This window comes from Babylonia areolata, chromosome 14 (assembly GCF_041734735.1).
Source record: "Babylonia areolata isolate BAREFJ2019XMU chromosome 14, ASM4173473v1, whole genome shotgun sequence".
Classification (NCBI taxonomy): domain Eukaryota; kingdom Metazoa; phylum Mollusca; class Gastropoda; order Neogastropoda; family Buccinidae; genus Babylonia; species Babylonia areolata.
In genome coordinates, this window is record NC_134889.1 from 16677469 (window position 1) to 16691023 (window position 13555).

General features: G+C 40.1%; 1 protein-coding gene across 1 annotated transcript in view; it reads right to left on the bottom strand.

Moving 5' to 3' along the window:
- Window positions 1–13555, bottom strand: part of LOC143289509 (uncharacterized) — a 42410-nt gene that overhangs the window by 20196 nt on the left and 8659 nt on the right. Inside the window, exons 7-12 of the mRNA XM_076598500.1 lie at window positions 13388–13555; window positions 11589–11705; window positions 10652–10800; window positions 10147–10304; window positions 8141–8248; window positions 1707–1842 (exon numbers count right to left, since the gene is read on the bottom strand). The exon at window positions 13388–13555 is cut by the window's right edge and continues 18 nt beyond it. Coding sequence (XP_076454615.1) covers window positions 1707–1842; window positions 8141–8248; window positions 10147–10304; window positions 10652–10800; window positions 11589–11705; window positions 13388–13555 — 836 coding nt within the window. The remainder of the gene's footprint in view (window positions 1–1706; window positions 1843–8140; window positions 8249–10146; window positions 10305–10651; window positions 10801–11588; window positions 11706–13387) is intronic.

The window sequence follows — 13555 nt, forward strand, 5'->3', positions numbered from 1 at the left end:
ATGGTATCTTTGGATCCAAAAGTCAAGAAACCTTTATCATCTGTCAGGAAGACTTGCAATGTGGTTCTGTGGCTCACAATACAAACAGAAGACATACACTTAAAAGACATTGCACATGTTTAAGCATTCAAAGAGATCATAATAAAATTTAAAAAATACAGATATTCATGACTATTTTGCATGTCTAAGATCAGTTATCAGTTAAAACAATAAATAATGAATGTATGGTTTGACAAATAAATAAACTGACTAATTAATAAACAAGCCAATCAACCAATAAAGCAATCAATTTACCAGTCATTCAATCAAACAATCAAACTATCAGTCAACCAGTCAATAGTAACAGCAACAATACTGATAAAACTGGCCAATCTTCGAAGTAGCGGTAAAAAATGTATGCTTACTTGACAAACTCCATGACAGACTCAAAAGTGTAATATGTGTTGAATTTTGGGTCATCAATTATGTGATTGAAAAAAATCTTTAAGAAATGAAACAAAACAGCAAATACAATAAACAGAACAAATAAAATGAAATTTAAAAGATACACACATTCATCAACATCACCATCATTTCAACAGCAGTACAAAACAAAAACCAACTAAATCATCACCATTGTTATTATTATCATCACTGGGACACTAATAAATCCTTTTTTTAAACAAAACAATCATCATCATTATCATTACCATCATTATTGTCATCATCATCATCATCATCATCATCATCATCTACTTCAATTAAATTCAAAGGTTAAAGGTTTCATAGCCATTTATAGACATAGGGGCAGAAAACCATTAGCTATGTCCAGGGCTATAGGAGCAGTAAAACCATTAGCTATGTCTAGGAATAGGGTAGGTATGGGTAATTGTGAACAGCGTCTAATTGCGAACGATTCACATACCGCCCCGCTTTGAAGCATTCTTAACGACTGCATTTCACAATTTAGCGTCTGCTTTGACCTTTTTCAAATACTTTGATGATATCCATTTCCAAGCACCAGTCAAACATCCGCTATTTCTGACTATTTCTGCGCTCTTTCTTCTCTTTGCACACCACTGCCGACCAACGTTACAAACGTACTCTAGAAATCCAAAAAATCAATGGAAGCAAGTTGTAGGACCTGAACTCTGACACAGTTTAAACTAGCTGATTTGATCGGATATGTTAAATGTGCATTGACAGTGCTGGGAGAATTTCAGAAAGCATACTGATGACAGATCAGAGTGTCAGTTTTGACAGACGTCTGAAAAATAGTGTCGTTTGCGATCAGACAAAGGATATTTTGATGTGAATCTATATCTATTTGCGAACGATGCTACACAGCTATGTGTACTCTCAAAAGGGTGTGTTTGTGTGCGGTGTAGCGTGTGTGTTTAAATGTCTGTTTGTGTGTTTGGGTGCATGTGTGATCAAAACCAACAATACAACAGTCTAGAGGGATGTTCCAATAATAAGTTATGTCTAATGAGTGCAAGACCTGCTTCTGTTTTAATTGTCAAAACAGAAAAAGTTGTGTGAGAATGACTGGTGCGAAAGCGCTTTGATTTGTCTCTGCACAAGATTCAGCGCTATATAAATACCATTATTATTATCATCCTTCTTCTTCTTCTTCTTATTATTATTATTATTATTATTAGTTGTAGATCACACACAATCTTTTTTTTTTTTTTTTAATCTGAAAAACAAAGGGCTGTGAATCCTACTCAGTTTGTCTCGCAGAAAGCGTCGCTCATAGTCCCTCAGCTCCCTAGTGACACTGATACTTCTCAGCCGCTCGTTCAGCATTGCAATCACCTCCTCCACTCTCAGTGAGGGCTGGATCATGTTGTCCAAATCATACTGCAACAAACAATGAAACACACACATCAACATTAAAAAGAAATGATGATATATATATATATATATATATATATATATATATATATATATATATATATGAATGAATAAATGGATGATATTGATATATATATATATATATATATATATATATATATATATGAATGAATGAATGGATGATATTGATATATATATATATATATATATATATATAGAGAGAGAGAGAGAGAGAGAGAGAGAGAGAGAGAAATATATATGTGTGTATCTCTCTCTCTCTCTCTCTCTATATATATATATATATATATATATATATATATATCAATACCATTCATATATATATCATCCATTCATTCATTCATATATATATCTATATATCTATGTATCTATATATCTCTATATATATGTACATACACACACACACATATATTTTATATATATATATATATATATATATATATATATATATATATATATATATATATATATATATATATATATATATATATAAAAGAATTAATGAATGGATGAATTAATGAATGAATGAACGAACAAATGAATATAAATAAATGAATGAATGTACGAATGAATGAATGAATGAATGAATGAAGAAACCAACAAATGAATATATGAATAAATGAATGAATGAACAAATGAATGGATAACTAACGAAGTAATGAACTAATGAACTAAAAAAACTGATGAACTAACTAAATGAATAAATAAAAAAATAAACGAAAAAAACCTTTTTTTAAAAATCTTTTGGTGCACACAATAACTTAAAGACTTTCGTCAGAGAGGCCCCTTTCCCCTCAGTAACACAAACCCTCACCAAACTAACCAATGACATAGTAACACAAACCCTCACCAAACTAACCAATGACATAGTAACACAAACCCTCACCAAACTAACCAGTGACACAGTGACACAAACCCTCACCAAACTACCCAATGACACAGTGACACAAACCCTCACCAAACTAACCAATGACACAGTAACACAAACCCTCACCAAACTAACCAATGACACAGTAACACAAACCCTCACCAAACTAACCAATGACACAATAACATAAACCCTAACCAAACTAACCAATGACACAGTAACACAAACCCTCACCAAACTAACCAGTGACACAGTAACACAAACCCTCACCAAACTAACCAATGACACAGTGACACAAACCCTCACCAAACTAACCAGTGATACAGTAACACAAACCCTCACCAAACTAACCAATGACACAGTAACACAAACCCTCACCAAACTAACCAGTGACACAGTAACACAAACCCTCACCAAACTAACCAGTGATACAGTAACACAAACCCTCACCAAACTAACCAATGACACAGTAACACAAACCCTCACCAAACTAACCAGTGACACAGTAACACAAACCCTCACCAAACTAACCAGTGACACAGTAACATAAACCCTCACTAAACCAACCAGTGACACAATAACATAAACCCTCACCAAACTAACCAATGACACAGTAACATAAACCCTCACCAAACTAACCAGTGACACAGTAACACAAACTCTCACCAAACTAACCAGTGACACAGTAACACAAACCCTCACCAAACTAACCAGTGACACAGTAACATAAACCCTCACCAAACTAACCAGTGACACAGTAACACAAACTCTCACCAAACTAACCAATGACACAGTAACACAAACCCTCACCAAACTAACCAGTGACACAGTAACACAAACCCTCACCAAACTAACCAGTGACACAGTAACACAAACCTTCACCACACTAACCAATGACACAGTGACACAAACCCTCACCAAACTAACCAATGACACAGTGACATAAACCCTCACCAAACTAACCAATGACACAGTAACGCAAACCTTCACCACACTAACCAATGACACAGTAACACAAACCTTCACCACACTAACCAATGACACAGTGACACAAACCCTCACCAAACTAACCAATGACACAGTGACACAAACCCTCACCAAACTAACCAATGACACAGTAACATAAACCCTCACCAAACTAACCAGTGACACAACAACATTAACCCTCACCAAACTAACCAGTGACACAGTAACACAAACCCTCACCAAACTAACCAGTGACACAGTAACACAAACCCTCATCAAACTAACCAGTGACACAAACCCTCACCAAACTAACCAATGACACAGTAACACAAGCCCTCACCAAACTAACCAATGACACAGTAACACAAACCCTCACTAACCAATGACGCAGTAAAACAAACCCTCACTAAACTAACCAGTGACGCAGTAACATAAACCCTCACTAAACTAACCAGTGACCAGTGACACAGTAACACAAACCCTCATCAAACTAACCAGTGACACAAACCCTCACCAAACTAACCAATGACACAGTAACACAAACCCTCACTAAACTAACCAGTGACACAGTAACATAAACCCTCATCAAACTAACCAGTGACACAAACCCTCACCAAACTAACCAATGACACAAGAAACATAAACCCTCACTAAACTAACCAGTGACCAGTGACACAGTAACATAAACCCTCATCAAACTAACCAGTGACACAAACCCTCACCAAACTAACCAGTGACACAGTAACACAAACCCTCACCAAACTAACCAGTGACACAGTAACACAAACCCTCACCAAACTAACCAATGACACAGTAACACAAACCCTCACCAAACTAACCAGTGACACAGTAACACAAACCCTCACCAAACTAACCAGTGACACAGTAACATAAACCCTCACCAAACTAACCAGTGACACAGTAACACAAACCCTCACCAAACTAACCAATGACACAGTAACACAAACCCTCACCAAACTAACCAGTGACACAGTAACACAAACCCTCACCAAACTAACCAGTGACACAGTAACACAAACCCTCACCAAACTAACCAATGACACAGTAACACAAACCCTCACTAAACTAACCAATGACACAGTAAAACAAACCCTCACTAAACTAACCAGTGACGCAGTAACATAAACCCTCGCTAAACTAACCAGTGACCAGTGACACAGTAACAGAAACCCTCATCAAACTAACCAGTGACACAAACCCTCACCAAACTAACCAATGACACAATAACATAAACCCTCACTAAACTAACTAGTGACACAGTAACATAAACCCTCATCAAACTAACCAGTGACACAAAACCTCACCAAACTAACCAATGACACAATAACATAAACCCTCACTAAACCAACCAGTGACACAGTAACATAAACCCTCATCAAACTAACCAGTGACACAAGCCCTCACCAAACTAACCAATGACACAGTAACACAAACCCTCACTAAACTAACCAGTGACACAGTAACATAAACCCTCACCAAACTAACAAATGACACAGTAACATAAACCCTCACCAAAATAACCAGTGACACAGAAACATAAACCCTCACTAAACTAACCAATGACACAGTAACATAAACCCTCACTAAACTAACCAATGACACAGTAACACAAACCCTCACCAAACTAACCAATGACACAGTAACACAAACCCTCACCAAACTAACCAATGACACAGTAACACAAACCCTCACCAAACTAACCAGTGACACAGTAACACAAACCCTCACCAAACTAACCAGTGACACAGTAACATAAACCCTCACTAAACCAACCAGTGACACAATAACATAAACCCTCACCAAACTAACCAATGACACAGTAACATAAACCCTCACCAAACTAACCAGTGACACAGTAACACAAACTCTCACCAAACTAACCAGTGACACAGTAACACAAACCCTCACCAAACTAACCAGTGACACAGTAACATAAACCCTCACCAAACTAACCAGTGACACAGTAACACAAACCCTCACCAAACTAACCAGTGACACAGTAACACAAACCCTCACCAAACTAACCAGTGACACAGTAACACAAACCTTCACCACACTAACCAATGACACAGTGACACAAACCCTCACCAAACTAACCAGAGACACAGTAACACAAACCTTCACCACACTAACCAATGACACAGTAACACAAACCCTCACCAAACTAACCAGTGACACAGTAACACAAACCCTCACCAAACTAACCAATGACACAGTAACACAAACCCTCGCCAAACTAACCAGAGACACAGTAACACAAACCTTCACCACACTAACCAATGACACAGTAACACAAACCTTCACCACACTAACCAATGACACAGTGACACAAACCCTCACCAAACTAACCAATGACACAGTGACACAAACCCTCACCAAACTAACCAATGACACAGTAACATAAACCCTCACCAAACTAACCAGTGACACAGCAACATAAACCCTCACCAAACTAACCAGTGACACAGTAACACAAACCCTCACCAAACTAACCAGTGACACAGTAACACAAACCCTCATCAAACTAAGCAGTGACACAAACCCTCACCAAACTAACCAATGACACAGTAACATAAGCCCTCACCAAACTAACCAATGACACAGTAACACAAACCCTCACTAAACTAACCAATGACACAGTAAAACAAACCCTCACTAAACTAACCAGTGACGCAGTAACATAAACCCTCACTAAACTAACCAGTGACCAGTGATACAGTAACACAAACCCGCATCAAACTAACCAGTGACACAAACCCTCACCAAACTAACCAATGACACAATAACATAAACCCTCACTAAACTAACCAGTGACACAGTAACATAAACCCTCATCAAACTAACCAGTGACACAAACCCTCACCAAACTAACCAATGACACAAGAAACATAAACCCTCACTAAACTAACCAGTGACCAGTGACACAGTAACATAAACCCTCATCAAACTAACCAGTGACACAAACCCTCACCAAACTAACCAATGACACAGTAACACAAACCCTCACCAAACTAACCAGTGACACAGTAACACAAACCCTCACCAAACTAACCAATGACACAGTAACACAAACCCTCACCAAACTAACCAGTGACACAGTAACACAAACCCTCACCAAACTAACCAGTGACACAGTAACATAAACCCTCACCAAACTAACCAGTGACACAGTAACACAAACCCTCACCAAACTAACCAATGACACAGTAACACAAACCCTCACCAAACTAACCAGTGACACAGTAACACAAACCCTCACCAAACTAACCAATTACACAGTAACACAAACCCTCACCAAACTAACCAATGACACAGTAACACAAACCCTCACTAAACTAACCAATGACACAGTAAAACAAACCCTCACTAAACTAACCAGTGACGCAGTAACATAAGCCCTCGCTAAACTAACCAGTGACCAGTGACACAGTAACAGAAACCCTCATCAAACTAACCAGTGACACAAACCCTCACCAAACTAACCAATGACACAATAACATAAACCCTCACTAAACTAACTAGTGACACAGTAACATAAACCCTCATCAAACTAACCAGTGACACAAAACCTCACCAAACTAACCAATGACACAATAACATAAACCCTCACTAAACCAACCAGTGACACAGTAACATAAACCCTCATCAAACTAACCAGTGACACAAGCCCTCACCAAACTAACCAATGACACAGTAACACAAACCCTCACTAAACTAACCAGTGACACAGTAACATAAACCCTCACCAAACTAACAAATGACACAGTAACATAAACCCTCACCAAAATAACCAGTGACACAGAAACATAAACCCTCACTGAACTAACCAATGACACAGTAACATAAACCCTCACTAAACGAACCAATGACACAGTAACACAAACCTTCACCAAACTAATCAATGACACAGTAACACAAAACCTCACCAAACTAACCAGTGACACAGTAACATAAACCCTCACCAAACTAACAAATGACACAGTAACATAAACCCTCACCAAAATAACCAGTGACACAGAAACATAAACCCTCACTAAACTAACCAATGACACAGTAACACAAACCCTCACTAAACTAACCAATGACACATTAAAACAAACCCTCACTAAACTAACCAGTGACGCAGTAACATAAACCCTCGCTAAACTAACCAGTGACCAGTGACACAGTAACAGAAACCCTCATCAAACTAACCAGTGACACAAACCCTCACCAAACTAACCAATGACACAATAACATAAACCCTCACTAAACTAACTAGTGACACAGTAACATAAACCCTCACTAAACTAACCAATGACACAGTAACACAAACCTTCACCAAACTAACCAATGACACAGTAACATAAACCCTCACCAAAATAAACTACGACACAGTGACACAATCCAAAGGAGAAAAACAACAACCAACAACAACAAACACACACCCACCACATTCCGTGCTGAAAAAGTGTGCCAGAGATGGGCGCCGGTGTGTGTGATGGCCTGACTGGCCGCCGTGGTCACCATCACTGGGAACGACAGCACTTTAAACTGGAACTACAACAACCAAAGAAAAACTCAATCAAAACAGAAAAACACCATGGCCAGTGTATCACTGTGAATCACACCTTAAACTACCTGTCACGCGCTATAAGAGAGCGGACTAGAAACCCCCACCCAGCCCAGCACTAACACCCAGACAACACAAACACAGACTAAAATAATTCAGGGTTTACATACATTTATTCAGTCACACACAGAACTTGCCAAATAAAACTAACCACAATCCCAGCCACAACAACTGATACACTTAAACGACAACAGATAAATAACCCACAAAAAAAAACCAAAAAAAAAACACCAGAGCTTGAAGACCCGTCCGTCCAGCGAACAAAACTGTCTGAAGAATGTTGTGCACGCAGGACAGTTAATAAACAAAACCTGAAACACTCTGCACAACACCAGATAAAAAAAAAACAAAAAAACAAAAAAAAACGATGACGTGGACAACGAAGACTGAAGAAAACGAGGCTGTGGCACAAAGACAACAGTGATGAGAAGAGGGCAAGAAGAGCAGTCAGCAGCAGCTGGAACGACAACGCTGCCCGGCCAACACAGACTGAAGGACAGATGGCACAGGAAGTGGAATGCTGCAAACTGCCAACCGGGTACCACTACCCTGACGCTGGAAATAAAAAAACAAAAAACAAAGATGAGACACGTCCAGCAGGACACTCCCTCTGAGCTGGAGCACACAGAACATAGAAGCATGGCCACCAGGAGGAAAAGCGATCCTCACATGAAGGTGCCAACCAACTGGGCAAAAAGCCCCGAACCAAACAGGCACGACCTTCCTCCAAGAAGGCCGCGGGCGAAAAAGCCTAGAGAAGTGTCACTGACAGAACAGAAAGGCTTGAACCTCTGTTCAGCAGTGACAGGAACGCAACACATGACTCCACGATTGCACGTGAAAAACGTACAACCGGGAGTCACACATACAAAAAGACAAGCTGGGGAGAGCGAGTGGGGAAGGGCATGTACAAAACACTCCACACGAGATTGTCATGAGTTGTGACATACCTCTAGAACTACAAAAAAGACAACAACAACAACAACAACAACAACAACTAATCATCATGGCCAGTGTATCACTATGAATCACACCTTAAACTAGAACTACAAAAAAGACAACAACAACAACAACAACAACAACAACAACAAAAATCACCATGGCAAGGGTATCAATGAGAATCACAACACCTGAAACTAGAACTACAATTTTTTTTTTTTTTTAAACCACCTCATTTCCATAATGACATCATAAGCTAATAATAACTTCACTGACCTTTCCACTGGCAGGCAGACACAACCAATGAATGCAGAGTTTGCTGCAGTGTTCAAGAGCAGAAGAGGAAATTTCTAGGTGACTGATTCACACCTTCAGTATGTGTTGAGTATGTCTGATTCACTTTCATTGCAGTCACACAGAAAACACACAAATCAATAAAGCCAATGTTTCAGAGGCATTAGAGGTGCTTGGAATGCATCAGGAAAACAGCGTGAATTTCACAGAGAGAAATCTGTTATGATAAAAAGAAATACAAATACAAATAATTATAGCTCAGAACAAGAGTTATGGATAATTTCTACCTCTCAATAGAAAATAGAATAGGACCAAAGGGAGAATTGTGATTGTCCCCTTCTAACTCGTTGTGTTATTGACAAGGTATGAAAAAAAATTTCTTTCAATAACTTTTTCTTTGGAGGGGGTGGGGGGGGAGCTTGGGGGACTGTGGGGTGTGGGGAGGGGGGGAGGCTGGGGTTGTATTCATACAAATGGGCTGTCTATGGGGATAAATCAGGGAAGCAAACTGGCCGTTCTGAATTAGGTGGTGTTGTTTGTTTGGTTTTTTTTAATTTCCAAGACTTACAGATGATAGGCAGGCAGACACTACCTGAAGCGGTGACAATGACTGGTGAAGACCCTGGATAACAACGTTGACAAAGTAGACTACATGGTACAGCAACTGCCACACGTCTGTCGACTCATTCCGTTTGAAGTGCTTCAGCTTCAAGCCCTTCTGTGTACTTTCATAGGTCGCCTTCTCGTTCCCTGGAGAATGGGGATTTTGAAAAAAAAAAACAAATCTGGATCTGCTAATACACAAGTTCCTTTCTGGGAGCTGCATTATCATCATTATCAAATGGAGCAGACAAGACAAGACAAGACAAGTCAGACATGTGGTGCGTTGTCTTCAGGTCCTGTTTGCCCCCCACCCCCACTCACACCCTGCCCCCACCCACACACACACAGATGCACACACACACAATAAAAAAAAAACACGCACACAATGCAGAAACACACACACACACACACACAACACACAACACACACACACACACACACACACACACAACACACACACACACACACAATGCAGGAACAGACATTCCACTCACCGCCATGCGTGTGGTACACTGTCTTCATGTTCAGGTCCTTGGGGTCCCAGGTGCCTGGCCGAGACCTGGCCAGGTCCGTGTTGAGGCCAAGGCCGATGGCCACGTCCGTGATGGCCACACCTCTGCCAAACCCTTGGCCTCCCAGAATCCTGACAACATTATAATGAGGATCACAACAACAACTACAACAATCAGAACAGTAACATGATAATGAAGAAGAAGAATGAATGAGGCTCGCTGGAGAGAAAGCAAACACTTATTTTAAGAGACAGTAGCTTCTTCTTTTTCTCCTTCTCCTTTTTGTGGGCTGCATCTCCCACGTTCACTCCCATGTACACGATCAGGCTTTTTACGTGTATGACATTTTTTTTTACCCCCACCATGTAGACAGCCATACTCTGTTTTCAGGGGTTATCAGTAACTTTTAAAAGTGAAGACGTTCATTCCATCATTAAATCAAAACAATCACACGAACATGGCACAAACTAAAATATCACATAGATCATACCCCTCCCCCTCCTACCCTCCCCAACCACCCACCCCTGCCCCCCTAGCCCCCTCCAAACACACACACCCCACCTACCCACACAAACACACCCAAACATCCCACGCACCCACAACCACGCATCCATACCCATACATACACACACCACCACCACCACCACCACCACCACCATCACTCCACAACGCATCAACCACAGCAACACAGGACACCAATCACTGCCACAAGTACTGAAACTCCCCAACAATAATTAACAAATAGTAAAGAGTGGTAACTCTCTCCATTCACAAGGTACGCAACTTCAAGTCAGTGCTGCTTACGCTACTGATTCAGCTAGCACACAGGTAAATAAAAGGTACATTGGAACAAACCCAGACGCTTCCTCTACAAAAAAGGAAGTGCTGGGCCTGTCCTTATACCGATCCCCAACAGTACCCGACAGTGGTCTGGGGCTTCCTGTCCTCGGCAGAGTTGTTGTTCCTGGCAGGGGCCTTGCTTGTTGCACTCATCATGACCATGACAGGCGGTGGCTGCTCTCGTATCACCAGGAGTCTGCAAAACGTTCTCTTCCAGTCAGATGCCAGATTCCAGAGTTTCAGTTTCAGTTTCTTGAGGAGGCATCACTGCGTTCGGATGAATCTATATACTGAATATATATATGGTGAATAATATATTTTATTTCCATTGTCATCTCAATTCGCTTCTTTGAATTTGGAGATTCTATAGCTTGTAATACTGACTTTGAGTCTACACACAATAAAATTTCACTTACAGTTTTCGGAATGTCTCAAATATAATTTAAGGCCATAAGTATGGCTATAAGTTCAGCTGTGAAAATGGAATATTGTCTACCAATATAGTATAATTTTTCTATTCTAAATGAAGGAATTACAAAAGCCGCTCCTGAATTACCATCTTCTAGAACAGATCCGTCTGTGTATATTTTTATATAGTTTGATGAATATTGATTTTCTATATGTGAGAGCACTTCAGGTTTTAACAAAAATGGTGGCTGGTTCTTGGATAAATCTGTATAATCCATGTCAAAGGTAGCTTTACACTGCTCCCATTCAGGGACTGGTGAAAAAGTAGGTACTTTTGCAATTTGCTTGTCTTTTGATTCCGTAGCACTAATGATATCTGATGCAAATGTATTAATGGATGTCATAGACTGTGTGTGTGTGTGTGTGTGTGAACGTGAGCATGTGTGTATGCATGCATGTGTGCGTGTGTGTACAGAATGGTGTCACTGTGTGTACACACGCATGACCATGCATGCAGGTATACGCAAATATATGTACAGGAAATTGTCTGCTAACATACTGTCAGAAAAAAATGAAAGAAAGAAAGCAGAGAAAAGAAATCAAAGAAAGAAAATGAAATAACTCACAAAGCAGTGTTTCGTCCCACATGAAAACAGCTCAGGAAAATGAAAAAGTAAAAGAAAGGATGGATTAAAAAGAAAGAAACAACGACAACAAAAGAAAACAAAGAAACAAATGAAAAAAAAAAAAAAAAGAAGAAGAAAAAGATCGAACGAAAAATAATCTACACTGCCTCTTCCAACATCGAAACTGCTGATTGATATGAACAGAATGTAAGAAAGAATTGGGGGGAGGGGAGGAGGGGGGGGGGGGGGAAGAGAAAAAAAGAAAGAGAAAAAAAAAAAGAAACAAACAAAGAAAAAAGAAAGTCTGAGAGAAAGAAAGAAAGAAAGAAATCAACTGACACAAACAGCATCTCTTCCAACATCCAAACTGCTCATGAAAATGAAAAAAGAGAGGCAGAAAGAATAAAAATAAAAAAAAGAAAAGAAAGAAGAACAAAGAATCAAAGAAAAAGAAAGATGGGCGCAATAGCCGAGTGGTTAAAGCGTTGGACTGTCAATCTGATGGTCCCGGGTTCGAATCACGGTGACGGCGCCTGGTGGGTAAAGGGTGGAGATTTTTACGATCTCCCAGGTCAACATATGTGCAGACCTGCTAGTGCCTGAACCCCCTTCGTGCGTATATGCAAGCAGAAGATCAAATACGCACGTTAAAGATCTTGTAATCCATGTCAGCGTTCGGTGGGTTATGGAAACAAGAACATACCCAGCATGCACACCCCCGAAAACGGAGTATGGCTGCCTACATGGCGGGGTAAAAACGGTCATACACGTAAAAGCCCACTCGTGTGCATACGAGTGAACGCAGAAGAAGAAAAAAAGAAAAAGAAAGAAAGAATCAACTCACATAGACACAGTCTCTTCCCACATCGAAACAGCTCGTGAGTACGAGGTTGGCGAAGGGGTCACTCTTCGCGGCAGGGAACTCATAAGAGCTGGAGTGGGCTCCCTTAGCATGGAATCGACTTTTCGAAAAGTGTCGTTGGTCACTGTCACGAGCAGGTTCTTGAGAAAC